The 25,458-nt window shown below is 38.4% G+C and overlaps 2 protein-coding genes across 5 annotated transcripts; one reads left to right on the top strand and one right to left on the bottom strand.

The window, feature by feature from the left end:
- Positions 1-236: 236 nt before the first annotated feature.
- LOC107224043 (enolase-phosphatase E1) lies at positions 237-9,627 on the top strand. Its single transcript, XM_015663954.2, has 6 exons — positions 237-935; positions 1,493-1,594; positions 2,845-3,035; positions 3,560-3,692; positions 3,784-3,907; positions 3,999-9,627. The coding sequence occupies exons 1-6, from the start codon at positions 831-833 to the stop codon at positions 5,666-5,668; spliced, it is 2,325 nt and encodes a 774-aa protein (XP_015519440.1). The 5' UTR covers positions 237-830; the 3' UTR covers positions 5,669-9,627.
- LOC107224035 (NADPH--cytochrome P450 reductase) lies at positions 8,760-25,306 on the bottom strand. Of its 4 annotated transcripts, none has more exons than XM_046736129.1 (11): positions 24,735-25,306; positions 15,698-15,909; positions 14,984-15,176; positions 13,393-13,542; positions 12,030-12,154; positions 11,380-11,568; positions 11,056-11,294; positions 10,629-10,960; positions 10,279-10,540; positions 9,934-10,162; positions 8,760-9,848 (listed from the first exon to the last, which is right to left on the bottom strand). In XM_046736129.1, exons 2-11 carry the CDS (start codon positions 15,874-15,876, stop codon positions 9,704-9,706), a joined length of 2,043 nt encoding a protein of 680 aa, XP_046592085.1. In that variant the 5' UTR covers positions 15,877-15,909; positions 24,735-25,306; the 3' UTR covers positions 8,760-9,703. The 4 variants fall into 4 exon arrangements, with proteins under 4 accessions (XP_046592085.1, XP_015519427.1, XP_046592086.1 ...); XM_015663941.2 differs by lacking the exon at positions 24,735-25,306 and adding an exon at positions 18,588-18,614; XM_046736130.1 differs by lacking the exon at positions 24,735-25,306 and adding an exon at positions 16,945-17,052.
- Positions 25,307-25,458: the final 152 nt, after the last annotated feature.

Consider the following 25,458-nt stretch of genomic DNA (forward strand, 5'->3'; position numbering starts at 1 on the left):
ATTGGCGCAGCTGTGCACTGCCATCTAGAGAGGATTTGCAATTTTTAAATAACCCGTCGTGCAGATAAAGGGAATATACAGATCAAGATTACCCGAGTTTTTGATCAGCTCTTGGAGAAAACCCGACAGACGCGGGTTATGAAAAAGTTATCGTACTCGTTGCCCGTAATTTGCGAGTGGCGAAAGAGAAGAAGCGGAGGCAGGTCGTTGCGGGACTACTTTCTCGCGGAGTAACATTTCGGGGGATGGACCGTTCGCGTACTCACACACAGAGAGCGTGCAACGATTCAAAGAACTCGTTTGTTATCGGCGAATCAATTTAAGCAATACGCACGGCGCGGTCTTTCCTTCGATTGCTCGCATAGTACAGGAGATTTTTCTTTCGCGCATAAATAACCGCTACTCAAGGGTGGATATTTTCGCGGTGAATTTTTCGTGATTTTTCTCGCCCTGTCCGCGTCGCGTAGCAGCCTTCGGTTGCTACTTTGTCAGACGTCGTCGGCGGCGGTGATCGTCAGTTGGTTGCTGCGGGGTGGTTCGTGCGGTTCGACTCGAGCGAGAAGTACACAACCGCTCTAACGAATACGTAGATACGTACATATATAAACACATACACACATACATACGCGCAGGGACACAGAGGAAGAAATTCGCCCGTGTGCTCTAGCAGGGGGAAGTTTTAACACACGCACACCGATCGCTCTCTGTCCGCCAGAATTCATTCGCCGGTCCAACGAGAACGATACGCAAGACGCATCGCGCGCAACGGACAAGGGGATTAATATAACGTTATTTCACACGGGCTCTGAATACGAATTAAACGCGTCGAAATGGCCGGGGAAAAGCGTAGTCAGGATCAGGAAGAGTCCTTGCTGAAGCAGAACGTTATCATAGTTGATATCGAGGGAACAACAACGAGCATAACTTTTGTTAAGGTAACAAAGAGACACCGTCTCTCCTCTACTCTCAGCTCCCCAAAGCATGGCCGTCAGATAATCTCGCCCGGCTTTCACATTTCTTTTATCTACCAATCGTTGCTCTGATACTACGCTACAATTATTTCACAAATGCGTTTCAAGAGTCGTGCGGGTTTATCACGGACAGCATCGCGATATTATAAATTTGCAAACAATCGTCCATTTATATCCTTCCATGTGCCAAAGTAGCCAGTTTTGCCGGCATCAACGGCGCTCTCGCTCTCTGATGGCTCTCGTTGCGAATATCGCGTGAAAATTTTTTCGCTAATTCCAATCAGATGCTTCCCCACTCGTCACGCGTACCTTTTTTCTTTTATCATCATTTTGATGTCTCGTTTTTCATACAAATCGCATTTTTCACATTGCTCAGCTCGGTTTTTCTCCCTTCCTCTTTATTCCCCCGGCCCCCCGCCCGCCGTTACTGCCGGCGCCGCTTCTATTGTAAATGTTTTCTCCTGCTGCATCGTCCTTTATTCACCGTTTATTCAACGCTGTGTCTCCATTCATTTCTGCAGGAGACACTATTCCCTTACATCCGAGAGAACGTTAAAAAATACATCGACGCTAAATGGGAGGAGGAAGAGTTTAAACGTGATTTAGAAAAACTCAAGGAACAGGTGAATATTAATCTCATCTTTACAGTTACTGTTATTGTCGTATATTCCTTCTTAATGCTCGTCGTAATGTCAGGATTCTTGTTTGATTACATCTACTTTACGTAATAATTCCAATAATATAATATTAGCCATCTAATATTCAAAAATAATTCCTATTGTTTCTTTTCATCAGTCGTACACTAAGGTACATTGTTCAAACCATTTTTTTTTTTTTTTTTTATTATGTAGAAATGTTATCTTCTTCTGTACAAACTCCCCCCCATACACACCGAATCCAAACCATACAATACCATACCATAAAGTTCTGCGAGGCAAACCATTGCTTCCAAAGTGAATTGCGTCAAGCTGCCCAGGTCTTCTTTTTATCTGCATTAGCTTGATGAGATGTGTAACAAATTACTCTTAAACAATAATGATTTACGAAAGTTAAGGGCAAATAGTTATTATAGAGTATGTAAAGTCGTGCCAAGGATCTTGTGGAGGCAGTATACATACACTCAGAAATATAAAAATATACAAATACCCCCAAGTCTATCCAATGGAAATAATAAGGGAACGGCTAGTCTAGCTGTCAGCCTCCTTCTTTTGACCTGAGTAAGTCCTTTGTCCCAGATTTTACCCTGTTTCCTAAAGCTTGAAGACAATGTAGAGACCCCAAGACTCAAAACTCGGAATCAAGTTTACATTTTACATTTTCTTCAACAATATAATATTGTTCGTATAACATTTTTGCACCTCACTCAGATTTGGTCTGAAACTGTAGAGAATTTTTATTTTCACTCGTGTATTCCCTATATAAATATATTACCGCTTATTTTTGCACAAGGGAAAACACCATATATCATTAGCTGATTAAATTTACTAAAGAAAACTATAGTATGTATATTACAGATTTGTTTCTTTCTCTTTGTGATATTTAACGGTTTAAAATCAAAGAGATACATTACTGGGATCGCCTAGTGAAGTAGATTGAAAATGCTGGTTATCAAGTATTTCCAGTAACACCCAGATGTAGAATCAATATTTCAGTATGTATTCACAAATCAAAATGTGCGCAAAGAACGATTTGAAATTTTTTTCCCTGTCTGCGATCGTTAAAATTTTTTTACAGTTGTTAACACTGAAAGAAATACAACAGTGTCAATAATATGTGAAACTCGATAGGAAGAACCGGCATATTTATTTTCTTTCTTTTTTTTTTTTTTCATTTTTGTTTTGTTGAACATGCTATTACGTCCCAAAAATTTCAGGCTAAGAAAGATGAAGAAGACAAGATTGAAGGCCTTGTGGCCATTACTGGTTCTACCACTGATGAAGAAAAGGAATCAGTTGTTAAGAATATTTTGTGGCAAATGGATGGAGATCGAAAAACTGGGGCCCTGAAGCAATTGCAGGGTCATATGTGGCGCGAAGCCTATGACTCTGGCAATGTCAAGGGACAGTGAGTTAATTCAACATGTGTATTTCTTATTAGGTTTTGAGCGATATTGTGAAATTGCTAATGACTGATTATTTAATACTAATTGCCTTTGGTATTTTAAAACCTGGCTATACTGTTTTAAAGGTAGTCTCCCCTCTTCTTTGACTCGCGATACGTCTGTCCTCAATTTGGCACTTGAATTATTGAAAATTTTGAATATATGCACCTTCTTATCAGTGGTTGATTTTTGGTGTGAAATTATTGATGATTTATTTATTGGGCCAATTCTTAGCACACCAGTGTCAACTTGAAAGTTGTATGAAACTTTGGTGAAGAAAAATTTCACGCAATCGACACACTGAATTATGCTAGCTACTCAACTTTCAGTATCACATTCCGTTCCAAATAAAACGATGATCGGATTCTTTGCACATCAAAAACCAGAAACCAGTGTCAAAACATTTTTCTCTTACTCTACAATAATTTGCATATTTATTTTTTCACATCCTTTGAGTTCTGAATTTATTAGCATAATTTTGATCCAGTGTATACGAGGATGTTCCGGAATGTCTCAAAGCTTGGAAAATTTCCGGAAAGAAGGTTTACATTTATTCAAGTGGAAGTGTCGAGGCACAGAAACTGCTTTTTGGACACAGCCAATGCGGGGATCTGCTTGAGGTATAAAGTGATCATCACGATAAAATTTTTCGTTAAAAATACGTCCGTCCAGTATTTGTTGAGCTCTTTTTATTCTTTTGTTTTCCCTTAGTATTTCAGTGGCCATTTTGATACTGGAGTTGGAATGAAACAAGAGGCTACCAGCTATAAAAATATTCTGGATCAGGTAAAGTCTGAGGCCAGTGACGTCATTTTCCTCACCGATATTGTCCAAGGTTTGCATATTTCATGTGTCTGCATGCACTCTTTTATACTGTATTACCGGCATCTTAAATTTCCTTCCTGTTACCGTTTATTTTTTTGTAGAAGCCAAAGCTGCCAAGGAAGCTGGACTTTATTCAATCCTCATGATTCGTGAAGGCAATGCTCCATTGAGTGCGGAGGAGAAGATGGAGTTTAGAACTGCGACGTCATTTTTGGACTTGTCATTCGAGAGTGCAGCTAAGCGCCAAAAGTTGGACACGCCGGAAATTGACAAGAAGGAGTCTATAGCAAAGCCGACAGCCGAAGAAAGGATGGAAATATCTGGTGATGTTGAAATGACTGATGTCAGTGAAAAAGAGAATGAGTCAAAAGTTGAGTCAGAGGATGCTAAAAGGGAGGAGAAGGAGGAAAAGAAGGGAGAAAAGGAAACAAATGAAATTGAAGGAAAGAAGAACACTGATGTGGAAGCTACAGTGTCTGTGACTACTGTGGAAAAAGACGAAGCCATGGAGACTGATGGAAAACCTGAAGTTGTAAAACAAATTGATGAATCTGGTTCTGATGCTAAGCCTGTAGAAGAAAAGAAGGAGGAAAAGGTCGAGGTAGTTGAAAGTGAAAAAGGTACCTTGAAAGTAAGCAAAGATGATGACAAATCTAAAGGGATCTGCGAAACTATTGATAAAGAAAGTAGCAAGAAAAGTGAAGAAAAAACTCTAGAAAAGAATAACGCAGACGAGGCCGATAGAACTACACTCACTGATAGTCAGAAAACTGAACTCTTGGAGAAAAAAGTCGAACTTTCTGAGGAGAAATCTGATTCTATCATAACTGAGACAAATAGCAAGGCGGTCAACGAATCAACCGAACTGTCTGCCTCAAGAAAGCCGGATGAAACTCCTACAAAAATTTCCGATGATGTTAAAGAGATTAAGACCGAAGGTTCTGAAGAAAGTTGTGAAATTTTAAATAACAAGTTGGGCATAGAGACTGAGAAATCCGAAATGGAATCGAAACCCGCAGTTGAAGAAACTCACGTTAAAGTCGACGTACCGTTAACGAAGGAAACAGTGAAAAGTGATGCGAAGATAGAAAGCATGGCAGCAGAAACAGAGAAAACCGACATTCAAACCAGCAAAGTATTAAAAGCGAACGAGGAATCTGCTCTAAAGTCGGATCAAACAGTAGCTAAGGATGTGGTTAAAGAAAATGGAATGGCAAAGACTGAGGAGCCGTCCAAGACTGATGATCAAAACGTGGCAGTTGAGAACAAAGACAGTTCAGATGCTGTAAAAAAGACTGAATCCAAAGTTGAGGAAACTGTGGCTAACTCAATGAAAGAGACGGAAAGTAATAGCAAAGATGCAATTAAGGCTGAAACAAGCATCGTTGCTGAGGCAAAGAAAGAAACTGTGACTAAGGATGTGGATGTAGAAGAAGAAGAAAACAAAGAACTCAAAAAAGAAGGTGCAAAGAGTCAGGAGGAACCGACGACGGATGCGAACAAAACGAACGGTACGACACAGAATGGGGAAACGGTTACGGAAGATGAAAATAAAAAAATACACACGAATGGGGTAAACGAAGCATGCAGCAGCGTATCAGCTGAGGTAAAAACGAATAAGGACATGTCGTCGCAGAAGAGAGAACCCGAGAGTTCGACCGATGCTAGTGCAGAGTCTATAAAGGTTAAAAAAGTCGTTGATTCAACAGTGGCGGACGGCGCCGGAGAACCTGACGTATCGCCGACTGTAGTAGTAGCCGCGACGTCCTAATCTCTAAAAAAAAAAAAACAACAACAACAACAATTATCTTAAAAATATAAACTATTAAGTTGTCTCCCCACGTCCTAATAAATCAACATTTAAAACATAAAGTGGTAAATTTTAAGAAAATAGCTCATAGATTTACATTACCTATTGTTCCTTGGATGAGAAAAGAAAAACGAAGAACAAAGTACGTTGTACGCTGTATTTCATATTCGATCATCCTCAGTTTGGCGTGTCAAAGAAATTTTATTATTCGGCACATAGACTGACGTTTCTGAAAAAAGAAATACCTGTGTCTGGATTACATTTGATGGTGAGAAGGTTGAATCTACCTTGAATCACGTTTGTTGAAAAATCATTGCGATGTGCGATTTATCAGCGCTAGAAATTTCTCATGTAAATTTTGAACACGAGCAAATCAGTCAAGTTGCCCGTAACTATGTACAGTGTTTTATACTCTGACAAACTCGCAAGCCCATGTCGGGGTGCTGGATGATCGATATTGTCATGCACACCGCACAATCTACGTATATTGTTCAAGTTATTTTACAATAAGCGATTAAAAATGTTGAACCTTTTTTGTTTTTTCTTTTTTCTATTTTTTTTAAAATTATTATTAATGTCTTCACAAGCGATAATAACATTACGATACACAAATACAGATAGGCTAACAATAAGTCATAGTGGGAGAGTATTTTATAACGAATATACTCTGTGCCAAATGATATTATCCCTGTCCTTTTTCGAATTTTCAAAATATTCGTCAAATAGGAAACGTAATATCTTGTTCAACTTTATATATAGTGTGTCTCTGCAGGTAGCATTTTACAATGAATGATTTTCAAAGACTGATTTGGTAATGAAGCGTTGTGCCGCTGGCAAAGACGAACGACTGTCTATTGCGTTTAGTGTACTTAATAAGCTTTAGGGCGTGGACCATTACTACAGCGAATTGTTTTGCTTTTATCCTACGTACTGTTATTATTTTTGGTAAAGTTTTGAAAGTAACCGGTCTTTAAAAAACACGACTAATTATGAATCCAAACCAGTGAAAGTTTGTCGTGAATTTGGTATGTCACATTCGTAAATATCGTTTGCCTGATGTGTGACTGACTTACCGGTGTTTAGCATGTATGCAACAGCAGATTATACATTGTTTGAATGTCTGCGACTAAATTATTTATTTATCGTAATAATTTTATTTTATAATTTTGTTTTTGAATATAAAATTGACTGTGATCTAACAATAATATGATAGACGTACATATTAACAGATATCTGCTACTCGTGTTTGAAATGTTTCAAAGAGGAAATTTACGATTATTTTTCTTTTTAACCTTCTAACTGCTTCTCTCCGAGACATGTCAGAGCTGTACCAAAAATAATAACTCCTTAGGTTTAAATATATCATTAATAAACTGTCTCATGTGTTTCTACCATGCATACATATATTGATGTTTAGTGTCCAGATATGTTCACTTCCATTATATTCGAAATGCTTCTAGTTTCGGTTTATAATTTCTCAACTACGTTATGCCTTATATATACACACACACACACACATACATATATACTCTAATTGCCATTTATATTTACAATCAAATACTGTATTAGGCTGCTGCATCACAAAGCATTTTATCCTGAAACACCTTAAATTTTCAATGAAACGTCATTGTTTGTATCATTCATCTCAACTAGAATAATCATGTCAATTGTCGGCGTACATGCCAATGAAGGAGTTTTGATCATATATTAGGTTGAAAAATCGAATGCATGCCTTATTTAACTGAGAAAAGCATTTTTGTTTGTTTTATATTATACATATGCAATACAATAATCATTTCATCTTAGTTTCGTATTTAGTTTTGGCTTCGTCTTTTTTTCTCTGTATATATAGATTTTTTTTTTTGAGCAGCTCCCTTTGCTAACTCTTAATAATCAACTCGTGCGAAGAAGGTACTACGAGTAAAGAAACTTAGTTATTATAAACTAATGCATTTAGCGGAGAGCAACGAGGGAATACAGTTCTTTCTTCTTTGGCTGACTTTCACGACATCGCCTCAATCATCATTCCATATCATTCATATACCGTTTGCGTCAATGGTCAAGAGAAATTACTGTACTCGTCGTTGCTCCATGTTCAAATTCTTGAACGCTCAAACATGACTCAATTTCGAATTCAACAGCACCATGAGTTGAAAACAATGATCCATTAGATGTCTAAGTTTCTAAAAAGTATCGAATAAAAATTTATAAGTTATCACCACCGATTTTAATTGACTGCCGGCCGATTCATTAATATACCCAATCATTTAGCTAATTCATTGTCGCGGGTGATCAGTTAATTGGCTATTGAAACCTGATTAATCCGTTACTAATACTAGCAGCATCCTTGTAGATCAAAAAGAACTGCCATTTTAAAAGTGCATAAAATTTAAAACTAACTGCTTCAATCTATTTTTCCACTGCAGCATTGCAGTATTATCATCCGCTTACTTTCTTTTATTTTTGTTTTTTTAATTGCAGACCGAAAGTTCCTGTGCGGCATAATCAATAAATATCACATAGTTCTATTTATTGCTGACTGTACCGATAGGCCTGTTGTATTCCAAGCACCTCAGAACTTCTCCCGAGAAAGTTCGACTCGCTAGACTCATTGATATATAATTTTCACCTATCCTCATTTCTGATTTACGAAGAAATTTGGGGTACATGTACGTACACTTTTTTTTCTCATTTAGGGCAGTGTTCGATCAAAGTATTCGTACCAAATGTTGTTTGATTCCAAAGGTGTTACTACGTAATATGAAATACTACATTCATAAAACAGATCCTCTTATGGTGATACAGAAAAAAGTTGATCGACGTTTTGTGCATTAGTTTCACTTCTATTGTAAAACCTGAATTAATCCACCGTAACTATCTTGTTAGATATCATGTAAGTCGTATCGTAAGTCGTAATAATTGTAAAAGAGCGTTTTTTCTAATAAAAAGCCAAGATCGGTATTGCAATTGTCGTCTTTGCAATTTTAAAACAATCACATAACCCTTTAACTATAGCAAGGAGTAGAATAGTAAGGGACATAGAAACGATAAATTCGATTACTATTATGACAAATCTTTGCAACATTTTTATTCTTTACTTTCATGCAATCCATCTTTACACGATATAACATGCACTTTATAATATACCAAAATTTTTACAGTTATTAAATTTTTTAACATGCGTAAAATGCCACCAATTGCTGCAAATACTTTTCCGGTATTCATAGTTATTGGTCAAAATAGAATACAGATAATGTAACTAATAGATTAGTATGACAAATAATGCATACTTCGATCACCCGAATATTAATTTACAAATATGATTTCTACATACATAATTTTTTTTTTTAAATTTCTAACCATATTTTATGTTACAGTATTGCTACAAATTGTTTGAAACCTATCATTTTCCTCTGCATCCTTGTTCCTAAAATTAAGAACAAAATATGATGCACGTGTGATTAATTAATTTATAGTATTCAAAATTACAATTAAAATTAAATTGGACTAAATTTTCTTTGACGTCTTTAATAATATATAAAGATATTGTTCATATATGGTCAATCTGACAATGAGGTTCTATATACCGATATTTACCATGTCACAGTGTCAATTTTACTTTTTCATTAACCGCAAAGAGGTGAGGCTGTCGTTCTGAAACATTGATCTTTGTTCTTGTGGGGTGATTTATCTGATCCAATTATATCAAATTTAACAGTGAAATTTTATGAAGTATTATGTTTGACGATTCAAACATTGTGCATTGCGAATCGTTCCATGTCGCGTATTCTTAGTGATGAAACTGTTATGTTACTTATGAGTCGATTATGAATGAATAGAATAATAAAAATATGGCGATAACAGATAGGCTGTATTCCGAATGGTTTGGTATAAAGGAGAAAGAGAATGAGAATGAGATGCAGTTAATTGAAAAGTAATATACATTGACACGTGGATTATTTGTTTCTTCATATTAATCAATATGAAAATGACCATTCAACTCCATACGTCGCTTGAGTAACGCTTTTGCGTGTCCATCTTCTTGATGTACGCGGTCGCTTCCATTTCAGTCATCTTCCCTTTCTCCATCACAACTTTGATAAGAATGTTGTGTACGTCACGAGCCATGTTACGTGCGTCACTGAAATACAGAAAGATGAATGGTGTCGTTAGTGATTTGTGAAAACGATTGGCCAAAATCAAATGTGAGAAAAAGTACAACTTACCCGCATATGTAGATATGGCCATTATTTTCACCGATGACATTCCACAATTCCTCCTTGTTTCGCTCCAGCAGATGCGTGACGTACTCTTTCTGCGCTTGCTCTCGGCTGAAAGCGACGTGTAATTTTAGAGTCCCGCTCTTGACGTACTCGTCCAATTCGTCCTGGTAAAGGTAATCCTCCTCGCGTCTGCGGCATCCAAAGTATAGAATCGTGTCCCCAACCTCTTTGCCTGGAACACGATGGTCAATAAGAATCACGTTTTTTCGCGTGTAAAAGACTGTAACGATACACAGATCCGTGAGAATGAATCATGTTTTATCATATTCTTTGCAACTATCCACATACCTTCTTTTCTGGCGTGATCCCGTTCCTGTATGAAACCACGGAATGGTGCTAATCCCGTTCCAGGACCAATCATTATGATTGGAGTAGACGGTCGAGTTGGAAGCCTGAACTGTGATTTACGGACGAAAATTGGAACAAGAGCTGGCGGATCTGACGGATGTTTTTGCTTTAACCAAGTGGTCGTTACACCTTTGTTCAATCGTCCAGTAGATGTCTTGTACTCTACCACAACGGCTGTGATATGAACAGTCGTTGGATGGAACTAAAAAATAGGATATTACGATCAACGAAACCGTGCAACCCAGAGATCTTTTAAACCAGAACGGGATGGTATTCTTCTCAAAGATTACCTTGGGTGAAGAAGAAATAGAATAGTAACGACACTGGAGTCGAGGCAGCAATTCGCAGAGATGATCTAGTGCTGGTTTCAGGCTTGGAATATCTTCCAATATATGAACAATGTTTCTATTGTCTTGAATAACCCATTGATTGAAGAGTGCTTTCCCTTCTGCGCTAGTAGATGCCATCAGCTTCAGTTTCTCTTTGTCCGCCGGGTCACTAGCATAATCAGCCAGTTCTTTGATTACGTGAGTTCTAGGATTACTTGTTATGTCCAAATAATGAGTAAGAGCAGTGCGATATGTACAGGGACAAGGGAAGGGATGCTTCTTGCTTGACTCCTCTGAAACAAGAAAATCAAATTAATAAAATCGTGAAAGAGTGAACCGTGACGTTCGAAACGCCACAATTTTGCTGCCAGCTTCTTTTTTATCTTACCGTCCGTATTTGTCAGAGTTATGATAGTGTCCAGGTCAACGCCGCATTTCTCGCCGATTTTTTCAACCAGATTCGAATCATTTACGGGATAAACGGCTAAATGATCTCCAGCCTCGTAGCGCATCTTGGATCCTTCGATATCAAACTCTATGTGCATGCAAGAACGTTCCGATTTCGGTCCATGTAATTCTCTGTTTACTTTCACCGGTGCCAAGTATGGATTCTTTGCGTCAAATGGCCTGCAAAAGAGCAAACACGTTCAGAGTGGAATTGTGTGAATCAAATGTACGATGTTCAGAGAAAAATATACAACTGAAGACTTACGGCCTTTGGTTTTGGAAGGAGTGGAGACGGGCGATCTCACCGGTGTAAATACGCTCAGGTTTCAACTCTATGTGTTCAGTTAGCTTGTATTGACGAATACTAACATCTTCGCCTGTGGCAACGATGTCAAAGTGTTTGCAAACGGCTGGCCAGAACTTGTCCTTCCATGTTATAAAGTCGTCTTCAATACTGAGAATAAGAAAAAGACACATCCGGTTTTTGGTTACATAAGGAGATGAAAGGGAGAAAAAGTCTGAACGAGGATTTCTAATTGGCTGGACAGCAGTTATGTATTTGGAAAAACAGTGCTAAATTATTTAAAATATGCAAGCTGTTGAAACAAATACGAAAAACAAAACAAATAACAAGAGATAACGTACTTCCTCAATTACGGGAATTAATTAGACTCTATGAATCATTCAGGAACAAGAGGTCATGAGAGGTGATATTGTGCGTAAGAAGCAAACAGCCGGCGGTGTAATTCACTGAGACGATTAAATATGCTCACTCGAAACGCACGTAGGCCATATTTTCATACCGATAATGAGTTGGGTGATAGTTATAAAACGATTTTACACGATTCAAACAATGTTAATCAATCGAATAAGATCATGAAATGGTTGAGAAAAATAAACAATAATACCACTTACTTAGCATCGTCGTCTCCCAGACCGAGTTCAAAGACCCGAGTAGCTCCAAGCTGCTCTAGTCTGTGATCAATGTATATAGCTACCTCGTTGTAATGCTCATAAGTCTTGTTTCCAAGGCCAAATACCTGAAAACAATTATTTCAACTAATATATGGACATAGCTTATCGGTTGTAATTTTCTTTTTTATACAAAGTGTCACCTCAATTTGCAAATAAAATAAATTCCATATTAAATTAATCTTTTCCAAGATTGGATTACAATTTTTTACCAAATTGATAGCTAAAATCATTGAGGAATTTTTATTTATTTTTTTTTTGTTTCAATTTAAGAAAATTGAGTACTGTTGATTGAGATTCGGAATTTTCGAATTCTGGGAATTGAAGTACACAACTTATTGTTAGATGTAGTTTGAATGCAAACAAAATGAGTAAAAAGAAAAAAACATTTGTAGCAGAAGGAAAAACAGACCTCAAATATTCCCGGCAATTTTAGTGCATCAGACCGACACCATGTAGCGCCAGTGTGGATGACAGAGGACTGTACGAAAATACGGAAAAACTTTCCGCGTAGTGTGACATTCGCGCATTTCGTAATGTTCATTACTGCGAATGATATTCATACAAAAAAGAATTCGTATAATTTATGACGGTGCTTTTCATCGTTTCAAATCATTGTCCGTTCTGTGATTAGAAAAGTACACGTGCTCCGTGCCAAATCAGATGCATAGTAAAAGATAAAGATGAAACGAAAAAAGTAAACACCAGAAGGCAAAAAGAGGGGAAAAAATATTGCTGTAACTTGCCGTCTATGTCTGACAATCGTAATGTTAATAATAATAATAATAATATTTATAAGTCACGTGGAATGGATCTGATTTTACGTAACGGTCGTAATGTTCGCTGTTGGCCGACCGAAACAATCTTAAAACTATAATGTATGTATTCATTCAATTACGATTATCGCTAAATTATTTCTTTCACGGCGCCTAAACCGTGCAGAGATATACGGCGACGTTCGAAACGTGGTGTTTGAATTGAGGTTAGAAACTGAGGCGGCAGGCGAAAAACGTCGGCGGGATTCACTTTAATTGACACTCCGGTAGACGATAATCGAAGATGCGCGCGCAGCCGTTTTAAACGCGGCAGATGGCGCCATCATCGAAATCCCTTCGATTCTAATTTCGAATCGTTGGATCATTTTTTACCACTTTCAACTCGTAATTAACAACACCGCGGGTAGATAGCAATGAAATAATGCGAAACCGTTTTTAGTGAATTTTAAACGTCTTGAATCTTTTGCAGGATTGCAGGAGAATTGGATAAAGAGGTGTGAGAGGAGGATGAAAGATGAGAAGTAACTCACCGCGTAATTGAGACCGGTGAGGTCATCGTCGCCATTTTTCAGCCAATTGACGAACTCCATGGCGTTATCGGTTGGATCACCCTCTCCGTAAGTTGCCATGCAGAATACCGCAAGGCTGTTGGAGATATTCTTAAGATTGACCAACTCTTCCTGAAAAGCATATTAAAAGTAACGAAATTGAAAACGTACGTACAGGGTTTGACATTCGACATAATTCTCGCGATAAGCAGACGCAATTATCGTACATTTGCGAATTCACACCGACAAAGAATAGAAGTTTACGGACACAGATTATCAATCATTCTTTCCGCAATTTCCGTTGTGTGCCCGCGATACAGGAATCACATCATACGGGGAATTCCATGCAAACCCAACCAACGTCCGATCACCCTCCCCATTTTTGATTACGTTTAAGAATTGTCTGCAATTGTCTCAATTCTGAAGCAGTACCCAAATTTGTTCAGATTTTTTATCCCGCTGATTAATTATTTATGAATAATGAGAGTGATTTTGAAAAAAAGTCTTTTTCAAAATTCTAAAATAACTCTTATAAACTGCATTTGTTTTCGAAACATTTCAATACCGGGCCGATTCTTTTTTCCATTTCTCTTAAGCATTTTCAATTATTGTTGTCAATAGAAAAGTTTTAAAAGAGATCCTTATCAAAATCACTTTAAATATTTATAAATAATCGAACAAGCGAACAAAAAATCTGAAACAGTTCAGTGTACTATATCAGAATTGGAACAATGGCGGACAAATTTTTCATCAAAATCAGAAATGGTGAGGGTCAGACTTTGGTCGAGTTCGCATGAAATTCCCCGTATATAAGTACATACCAATCTGTATCAAGATCCCTAATGCCAACATAACATGTACAATTCTGAAACACGCAAACTTGTTTGTAGACGGTTGACTTTGATGTTACAGACAGTAATTGCTCGTCCCGACAAACGCCTACTCGAGGGAATATAATTTATCCCATGTAGTAGATGTTGTTACGTAAACATTCCTTCGAAATTCAGCACGTTAATTTTTTGCGAAAAAATGTATGGAATACAAAAGTTAATAGTGGGTTAGAAAATTTGCGGTATCTTTTCCGCATCTTCGTGTGGTTGGATTTATTTCTCTTTTATTTACTTGGATAGCGCGTCGAACGACAAGTCGTGTACACATACGATACGTGTGAGTGCTCATGGCACGCACACTCATATGCGTATGCATGCATGCATGTACGTATGGACATATGTACACATTGAAGTTGCCTACGTGATTCTGCCGTTGCGTATTAAACAGCCTAGTCATGCTTACGATTAGCCCGCTATCTACTACTGTGTGTAGGCCACTAGATTATTTTAAAATGGCTATTGGAAACTTGACCAACCTGGCATTACATATAGATATATGTAAAAAAGTCTAAAATTCTATATGTAAGTGCCGACGAGTATGATACAGCTATTTCCAGTGTATACGATTAAATATAGATGAATATATTATAACAGGTTTCAGGTATGCGGAGTAATTTATGTATATATTTGTTTATTTCTTTACTTAATATTTTTTTCTTCTCTTTAAAAATATGCACATTTACCATTTCGCATTCCTCCGGGTCGGCGACCATCCCTTTTAGCTGGTAGCGTATCCCCTCTTTGGCGATACGACCCGCAAATTCTTCTCCAGTTCCGGTCTGACTTCCGTAAAATACGACAAGACTTCGTCCCGAAGCCTGCAGTTTTTTGATAAATGAATTTTCGGCTGGTGGCGCGGTAGCGAAAGACGTCGGTCTGAAGATTGAAATTTGCGTAATTTTTTTTACTCGCACACTTCCGTATATACTTTTTGTCAAAATTAATTCATCATCAAACAATTATATGATCGCGTGCAATCAAGAGTTGGATGACAGGGCAAAGACAAAATTATAGTCATCACGACACAGGAAGTAGGGGAAAAAAGTATCATATTTCACACGCTATCTCAAACGCGTGTTGATACATCCGAACCGCGGAAAGAACGAGTAAAATCGAAAAATAGCCTGTATGGAAACACAAGATAGGTTGGTACGTAACGAACAAGGATCCTGATGTGCAGCGGAAATTTTTTCTATCTATTTATAATATTCGCAGCGTAATATCGTTAAAAAAAACTTTCCTTCACCTCTTTATTATTAATTGTGGGTAATTAAGTAGTCCGAAAATGAAAAAATTATTGCGTTTAACTCGCTTGCTGCGAATCGCGTCAGAAAAGTGATTATTATACTGCGTAATTCGTACATATAATAACGATCGTCATATTGTCGTGTACTTACTGAATCGAGTATGACTTCGTTGTCAACGTCTCCTCGACATCCTGCCTGTTGGATCGCATGTACCACCAAACGGCTGCCAGTAGAAGGGCACCCAGGAGCACGATGTCGAAGGTGCTAAACAAGGGCTCGACAACTACTTCGCTTCCCTCTCCATTTTCGAATACTGGCGAATCCCCCATCCTGATTGCTTTTGGCTGAGAGGCGTCGGCAGTCTTTGAGAACAGAAAGATTAAAAAAAAAAAAAAACCGATTACAACGAATGTAAATTTGAGGTAAATTTCGTCGATCACAGTTTTATGTGTTTCCTTAGTCAATTTCTTGTACGTGTTTCTCTAAAGATTGGACAACGGGTTAGGTTTGTATTTCGTTCTGGTAATAATGCTCCGCTGCGGATGTAGGAAAAAGAAGTGCAAAGGAACGCGAATATTTCGGTTAAAATATCCCCAATTCCGAGCGGCCACGTTAGGGTGTTTCGGAAAAAAAAAAATAATAATAATAATAATATCTCCTCAAAACTTCAGAGTTTGGATGAAATAAAACATCCTCGCGAAGAGGGAGCTCTGTAGCTAAAAATATGACACCGTGAGGATTGTATTTGGAATTGGGAGAAAAAAAAATAAAAATTTCCAATTGTTCGCAACAATTTACAAGCAACTTTTAGTCGCAAAAAAAAATATTCAACTCAAAATTGTTTAGAATTTTTTATGAAAAATGAGAAATTAGGAATAAAGAGAATGAAAAAAATTATTCAATGAAATTTTGTTTATCTTAATTTGAAATACGGTCCCCGTGTCCTTAAATTTTTCGCTACAGAGCTCCCTCTTCGCGAGAATGTTTTTTTTTTCTATCAAAAGTCATGTCCGGAGGGATAGGAGAACGAGAAATCGAAATTTTCATTCTCTGGAAACACCACGAGCCGCATACTTTTCATTCCCGACGTTATGTAATCGCGACAAACCGCATAAACATGCAGCGTACATTAATACGGCATCGTTTTTTAGCATGCATGTATAATTTACGTTTAACGGATTCGACATGCGTCATTAAAATGGATTAATTAAATCGTTTTACGTAGTTTACCACCAGCGCGGGGAGAAGAAGTAGCGAATAAAATATGCGAAGTCGGAATTGCGAGTTCGAAGGCGGAAAAATTGAAGGACAAAAATAAAATAAAAAAGATGAAATTTAACGAAGAAAAAGAGAAACACCCACTACATCGAAACTCAACGCTGATTCACTATACCGACTTCTTTGCACGATACTGCGAATCCGATGCGAAGCGACGTTCGAAGCACAGCTAGCTAGCTCTTTAAGAGTGATTTGCACACGTGAAGTAGTACGACTGTCTGTCTCCTTAGCGCATAATGATATCCCCCGCACATACATACGTACGTGTTTACTCACAATTTTACCCAGAGACTGATTACGGAGATATACCTGCGTACGTGAACGGATGTAAGCTCGTGTGCAATACCCGTGTCGACGAATAATCACCCGAGGCTACTTAATTTTATCGCTTTTCCAGACATACCTGACAATAAGTGTAATATCTATACAGGCATCCTCATACCAGTTTGTATCACACATAGGCGTGAGCCATTTATATAATACACCTTATTCGCGTTAGTTATCCTGAATTGAAACGAAATTTTGTCTTCCATCGACGGACGCGGGATTTATTGTCAGAGTTACAGCGTGTACGAAATAAAACTTGCGCTTACCGAATAGTTGAACGACTTCGATTTAAAAATTTTTTTCCACTCAGATATACAACATCTCAGGGAGGATAAGTGGTATAATATCCCGAATTTCGGTATGTTTGTCATGCTCATTATTATGGGAATTAGCTAAGAGTCAAATTTGAGGTACCGAAGAACCAGGCGCGGATTCTAAGGACAAAAATATTCCAACAGCCGTAGATGAATATATAATTCCGTTGCGCGATTTTAGTCGCAATAAAATCTTCTGCTCAAGTCCAGTATGATAGAAAAAAAAAATTAATAAAAATTGGGAATCCCTAACTAACGATAAAATAATTCAATTCCCGCCCCAATCCATTGGGTAATAATTCTGTCGGATATTCTCGAGTCTCATACCACGCTCACATCAATTTGCATGAGAATTACTGCAGGTCACGATAAAGTCTGAGCGTACAAGGATTAGATAATGTAACCCTTGATTCCGAAATCCCGCATGAGTTGGCAAAGAATAAACAAAAAGATAATACATAAAACGATTCAGAATGTATTAGCCGTTACAGCAGCATGACTTGACGATTTCAAATCCGTTTATCTGTGACAACCGGTTATGATTATGATTATTGTTACTACCAGTACCCTAATCAGTGCACGCGTTGCGTATTGTGTCTGAAATTCTGCCGCGAGACGATGATTATTACTTATATTATTATCATTGTTACTGGTATCGTTATCATCATCGTTATATTAATGAATTGCTATAGCGGATGAAAAACAATTTGTATACCATGTGCGGAGAAAAATCACTGAATTAGACAACATTCTGTGTTAAGCTGTTGGAATGAAAAAGTGAACCTTGATGAATGATACCAATAATATTGATAGTCGTATAATTTGACAAATAAACTGAATAATAAATCGGAATAACGTCAGTGATATTTTGATGACCGACATTACCGAGCGTGTCATTCGTTTGGGATAAGATTCGCCATCAGTTGCCAGCCTTGTCCGTTAACATATTTCATTGTACACAGATCTGAGAATTCATTCTTATTCAACCTTGCACGACGGGATTATTTATACAAGTTACATCTAATCCTAATCGTAATTGTCTTTATCGCCCAGGGAGAATATGATAATAATAACATATTACATTATTGAAACATATCGCGTTAAACGTATATAAAACTTACCGGTAAATCCATATTTGACGTCGACAAAAAAAAAAAAAAAAAAAAAAAAAAAAACAAAAAAAAATCGATATGTTTTCAAATTATAAAAGTATCTGTAACGTACGATGCAGTTTCAACGAGTAACAAATAACCAATCACTTTGCAACATACAACGGTAAAAGATAAATTTTTCTATACTTTGCGGGGATAAATTAAACGAGATAGAATGCAGTGAATTCGAGCCGCAACCGCAGCAACCCGCCGAAGCCGTCGTTGGGACGTAACTGACGTTGAGTACGACCGCAGTAAATCGACTCGACTCTCTCTCTCTCTCTCGTTAAATTTCTTCAACAGCAATATATAAGCGGAAGCACTGCGACACGGTGACCGTGACGTTTTTCGCCCTGGCTAGCGTACGTGTGCGTTTACGTCCGCGTTTAATATTTACGAATGTATGTAAACGGTCTTCCTTGACGCCGTCGACGTCACCGCCCGATTTCAAGCCGTCTAGTATAGCCGAGGATAGTAGAAATGCCGTTTCGTTCAACGTACAGTTGTATTCACGAGTCACGTTATTCCTGCACGCTGTTCGGACGCATTCCTGTGAAAGTATACTATGTGCACAAAGATATACCTGTTTCACCTTTCGGGTGAAAATACAACGACTAAATAAACGATGACTTGCTGTGCACGCGAATTAGTTATGATGGGTATCAGAGACAGAGTCGGCCACGTTTTTGCTTCGTTCTTATTCCGATCGCTTTGGATACATCTTCTTCTTCTTCTTCCATTTTCCTTTTATTTCGTTAATAACGAGGAATCGAAGCACAAGTATAAAGTACAAGTGTATCCGAGGTACAAACGAGTGCAAACGTAGTAGAAATCGATATCAGTTTTCGAAATTTTTTCTTCCATAGTCGGGTGCCAGGTGGTGGGAATGACGAGAGAGCAAAGACAAAATCATACGATCCGGTCACAATGTGATTGATGAGAAACACATCCATACATGTACCTATAACGTCGATTCGCGTCGATGACGTTGAAATCGTTCAATTTTTGCTCGTACATGTATACACCTGTATACGTTTTCGTAAGCATGATAAGCGCAACGTGAGCAAAACAACTTGAAAAAACCTTGATTGCCGACATGAGAGCACGAACCTCAAGCGTACTTTTCCTTCGTCGCTACGCAGTAAGATCAACTTCAATTTAATCAATCACAAATATCAAAAGAAGCCCACATCTTTTTAATATGCATCATATGCGAATAATTCAACTGGCAATAAGTGAAACATCAAGCTATCAGCCAGAAAAAAGTATAAAAGACAGGCCATCGTCGCGATCGTCAGAATACTCTGAATAAATTGTAACCATTTGCCCCTCGGTAATTGAAACGCAACGATTTCGCAACTATAAGAAAATTGTTGTTAATTTTTGAAGCATCTCCGCGGATTCGCTCAATCGTCTTCAAGCTGAATTTTGCCAAGCGTTGAGCGTCAATTGTCTGTTATACAAGATTCGATTTTATTTTGCAACAACACGGAAAAAGGTTACGACTCGTAAAAAATTTTAATACGTGCAGACATTAATATTTGGTAAATAAAATTATCCAGTTAAAGTTTCGTACGGCGAGAAACGATATTCTCTTATTTCTTTACTCCCAACCATGGGTGTAATCGACTGGGAAGACTTCAACACGCAGTGCATGATGGCGATGTTCTCGATAAACGCGGCTTTATGCTCCTACTTTTTATACAGCGAAAGCGAGGGGATATTTTCGAGCATCAAGAAGTAGGCCAAAGTTTAAGTCAGTATTTCCTTATTCACGTCACCTTTATCCACCAAAATCTGTCCACCTTTTGCAAAATTTTTCAACCGTCGAGAGGAAATGTCCACGCGGTAGTGTGGTTAATTTGAATTCACATCGTCGCTCCGTTGCACCGAGGCGTTAATACATATCTCAAGAAATGTCACACATTTGTAGCAGAGTACAGGACATCTATTCGGGCAATATGATAATGACACGGAATATTCGTCCCACAGGGACGGGAAATCCGCGTCCACGTCGCCTAAAGTCGAAAGGAAATGCAACAACGGCGAAAAAACCGATACTGTCTGCGAGGGAGAGGGACTGTTTCGGAAGTGGCTGAATGAGAAAATAACGAGACCGAGCAACTTTCGGGCTGGGGGTGAAAAAAATATTAGAGAATATTAGAAATAAAATGACAAGAGAAAAAAAAAGGTGCAAGTTTTCCGTTAACGATAGAACGTGTCGGTAGCTATCAGGAAGAGGAGTCGGTCAAGTACCGATGTTGGGATTGATTCCGTTTTTTGGAAGCGAGAATATTATAATTTTTCATCGGACAAAAGCAACGAACGATACGCGCCTTACGGTTTGTGCTACCGTGAACTTTGATCAGACTGAGGTTTGCAACGTTACTGTAATGATGCATCTTTAGAAAAACTCGTTATCTTGCAACTTTAGAGGATTACATGAAATTTTGGATACCGTTAATAAAGCATGAACAAACTCAGACTTTGTAAATGAAATTTCTCGAGTTATTCCAAAGGTGCAAAACAGTCATTTTTCGTTCAACGTTACGATACGGTAAAGGTACCAACTTCAGCCCCGTGAACTGTGTCCCATCGTGGCGTTATTCAGGACACGCGTGCCTTTGTCTATACCTATCGTAATTGCTACGTCCGATTGACTGACTGGCTGGCCGACGATACGATTGCGAACATGGAGGCGAACATAGCCTTAGCGATGCATTGGGGGCGAAAGTAAGTCACTGCAGGGATAAGAGGAGGAGAACCGCGTAATTGCGAAGGCATAATTTCGCTATTGTTATCGGTGTTGCGTTACGCAGGAATGCTCGAATCGCGATCACGCAACGACACGTGTATTAATTAATCGATTCATCATCCACACACAGGTGGTTTTATTTTCTCAGACCGGGACCGTATAACTCTTATACTTTAGGCGAAATATTCAAGGACTGAAGACGCGCTGTTCTTGAATTCGTCGTTTTTGCCACGAGCGCGGGTAATTTTTTTTTTTACACAATCATTATATAACACGACGACACGTTGGCTATTCAAACGATAAGCTCTAAACGCAATTCTGTCTAGCCTCGAGCAAGTTCGGAAAACATTAGACATACGTAAAAGTGAAGGATGACCGAGGAAAAATAAAACGACGCATTACTTCGCGTAACAATGCAACGTAGAATTTCCATTCGATGTCTTTTCTTTTCGGTCGGTTTGATTCTTTTAAAGAAATTTAAATCGAATGCCTATTCGTTCGAACGTTAAGAGGCAAAAAATTTCGCAATTATGTGTCGATGTAGAGGTTTTGCAATACCTTCGTAGCGTTGAGCGCATCTTATATGTGCAGAAATGTACTCCTCGGGCAATATTCGCAGGCACTTGCGAAGCGCGATGATGTTATTGTGAACAATTTAACTATAATAACGCGAGTGATGTACGCCACGCCGCGATGAGATTGCAAAATTCGCTGACTATAGCGTGTAAGAATTTTAGCGGTAACGTTGCTAGCGCAGCCGAATCTTTTCTCCCTCTCCCGCGTCGGTGTCAAACTGTCAAGGTTCGCTACCAATCGAAAAAAATACTGCGAAATTTAACGGTAGCCGGGTACGCTGTTGATTCGAGGCTCTGCAAAACCATGGAATAACCGACGATGAACTCGTTAATATCCTTCTGTGTATTACTTTTGGAATAGATGATACGAGGTTTCGAAAATTGATCATTATCTAATATATATTCTTTCAACCGTGATCGGCGAAATAAGTTTATCTCCTAATGAAAAAGGTAACTCCAGCCCTGCAGGGTTAAAATGAGGGTAAAAAATTGAGACACAATTTAGCCGAGTTTCCAAAATTTAACTACGTTTTGCTTAAATTACACGGTTTACTGATTGTGAGTTTCAGACAATGGTTAAGTGGAAAAATAGGGGTTATTAAAAATATTACATCTTTACATTAGCGTATAAACCAACTTCGATTTCGTGATCTTTGAAACGGTTTCTTTCACATCGCTGACAATGAGAAAGAGTGGGTCGAGGGGGGGGGGGGGGGGGGGGGGGGGTGGCATAGAAGTTCTTCTCTTCCACTTCTCCTTCATCTTTTATTCAAATGTATAATATTTGTGTGCTGCTCTAGAAATAGTTGCTGCTGCTGCTGCCACGTCTGAGGTTGTCAAAGAAGTTGTGCGTCCGTAAAAATTTACCTGCGCCCAGGTTGTACCTGTGGCTTAGATTTACGTATATGTATGCATTTACGTATACATCATCTATACGTGCGCCGTGATCGAGATTGATTTTACATGATCACTCTTTGATAGATATCGACTCGAGTGGTCTCCTGTATGGTTGGAGATAAAGTTCCGGACGTAAGGCGATGATAGATAATACGCACGATTGACGATGATACGTATACTGTACGTTGAAATTGAAATCCCCGTATCATAATATAGCAATAACAATCATATCGTTAATTCAATCTGTATGCGTGATCGTGGCAACCAAGGTTTTTCAGTCAGATTAAAGTTCAATGTTAAATGACCATAAATAAGTTAAGGACCTTCACAGGCAAGTGAATTAATACAGTATCGTCGTATGCAACACACGTACACCCAACGTTCTTACGTCCTTGCCGTTTTTGCCTAATTATTACTCGACTCCGGTGAGGGCTGAACTTGAATGTCCGCGCATCAAATTACTCTCAAACTCTGCATGGAGAGTCGGATGTCATGTCTGGATTGAATTACGCTTCTCGGAGTAACATTTTACTCGCTCACACACACTCTCTCTCTCTCTCTTTCCGTGCTAATTCGCGCTCCTGATTTTACGTGAAATTTCGCGGTAAAGAGGTGCGTGGATACGAACAGAGAGAATAAAAGAAATATTCCGATAAAGCGAGGCACTTGCGCCGTCCAAACCTTATTTATCGAACTATTCATTTTTTTGCGATAATGAGATATGACATGCCTTGATTACGTAAAGTAATAATCATGCTACGTTAAAACATTTCTGAACAGAAAGAATTCAAAATAATTTCCGGTGGCTAAAAAATAGCCGCAATAACGGCCACGTTCAAAAATGTGTACCGGGGCAAAAAAAAAAAAAAAAATAGTAGGGTATTGTCTAAAAAAGCAAAATGAAGGTAAATTTGTTATCTTTAAAACGCCACTTGGAACGTTTGATTATCTTTATTTTTGAGTCCGTTATCTAATTTTCAGTGCAGCAAGAATTTCGACAAAACTATTGGCCGGTAGTGTATATAAGGGAACGATAATGATGAAATCTTGAACAGGGTTTGTTCCTATTACTATAAGCAACAACTCTGCCAAGTTTCAAATCGGTCCCTTAATTTATACCAAACTCATACAAAACGAAATAACTTGGTATAAAAACTACATGTATTCTACATTTAAAAGTTACGGAGCTTAGAAGTACATGTTTAAGTTGACGTAGGAACTTGAAATTTTGCACAGATTTTTCACAGATCTGAGCGACGTCGCAATGAAATTTTTTTTTAATTTATAAAAATTACATATATAAGATATCCCTTCCCTGTGGTCTGCAACTATAACTCACCGTCATACACATAGTAACATTGGTAACGGTTTTAAGATCACGAAATGATTCCAGTTCGAATAATTACGTATTATACTACATGCTTGCAGTTGATTACAGTATGCAGTATAAGGTCTACAATTTATTGAGAGATAAGCGACTACACTGGCATTGGCACTTGATAGCAGCAATTTTCTGTCATCTGCCTTGCACGTGTCAACCCGTCATTTCTGTGTAGTGGTTGAACGTGTTGTAATTTTTTCGTACGTTAAGAGACATGACACGGAGCGTAACAGCTAGTTATACCTTGATTGGAAATGTGATGAAATTTGAACGTACCGGAGTTAAGTAATATCACCCGTGTACTTCCCAGGGCGAAAGTAGAATACGCACACATCAAAGAATTTGAAGAGCAAGGGATAATTGGGAGTGGTTGGGGAAACAAGTTAAATCGCCTTCGATAACTAACTTGTTGAATTAGCTTGCGTACCGCCCGCTCTCGTAACTTTTCGCAAAACGACGCCACCACCTGCTTGACTTACATGCAACAGCCGATGTAAAGCCCGCCTTACCTGCACACTTGTTGAACGGCAGGCAGTCGCGCTGGAGCTTCTCAATTTTTTGCACGACCGTTGTCCTTGACTTGTGACGTAGGTACCGCCGACGTTTCGACTAGGTAACACGTGACTGGATACCGATGATGACGACGACGATGACTGTGTCAATCTGATTTTCTTGTCCCGATTATTATCACCTCACGGTGATTTTTGAATCGATAACTTTTCTTCGATTTTCTTTTCGTTTTTACAATTCTATTTCCCCTCTACCTATCGTTTGCGTTGTCATGGGTAAGTGTTCGTCGGTGTACGTGATTCGCGTTGCTGCCGATATACTCGCGGTGACCAGACCGTCAGGGTTCTTTTAATATGTATAAGAGAGAGAAAAAAATCGAAGCAGCGTACAGGAAAGTTGATACAAGCCAAACATAAATAAATAATGAACAATAAACTGACGAATTTGGCACACCGTCTGTCCGAGCCTCGTTACGTGTTCGAATAGAAATTATAGTTTTGTATAATAAGGCGGAACATCGATGAACCGATTCTTGGGCTGAGAAGCGCGACGCTCAACTCGGGAGTAATGAAACCAGCACTGACAATGAGAAATCTTGAGAAGTTCAGAATCGCCGCACCTCGCGGGAACTCCTCGAACTAATTTCACCTTGATTTCATTGAAGTTATCCAGACTGTAATCCGTGATTTACGGTGGTGGCGCCACCATCCGCATATTGGCCGT

Source organism: Neodiprion lecontei, chromosome 4 (genome assembly GCF_021901455.1).
Source record: "Neodiprion lecontei isolate iyNeoLeco1 chromosome 4, iyNeoLeco1.1, whole genome shotgun sequence".
In the NCBI taxonomy this organism is placed as follows: Eukaryota; Metazoa; Arthropoda; class Insecta; order Hymenoptera; family Diprionidae; genus Neodiprion; species Neodiprion lecontei.

Bases quoted from the DNA above. Each gene is read 5' to 3' on its own strand.
- LOC107224035 (XM_015663941.2), bottom strand. The intron at 10,541-10,628 runs GTAATCTTTGAG...CCTATTTTTTAG, and splicing joins CTATTTCTTCTTCACCCAAG to TTCCATCCAACGACTGTTCA. The intron at 9,849-9,933 runs GTAAGTTGTACT...TCTGTATTTCAG, and splicing joins GGCCATATCTACATATGCGG to TGACGCACGTAACATGGCTC.
- LOC107224043 (XM_015663954.2), top strand. From the start codon at position 831: ATGGCCGGGGAAAAGCGTAGTCAGGATCAGGAAGAGTCCTTGCTGAAG. The intron at 3,036-3,559 runs GTGAGTTAATTC...ATTTTGATCCAG, and splicing joins TCTGGCAATGTCAAGGGACA to TGTATACGAGGATGTTCCGG. The intron at 3,908-3,998 runs GTTTGCATATTT...ATTTTTTTGTAG, and splicing joins CCTCACCGATATTGTCCAAG to AAGCCAAAGCTGCCAAGGAA.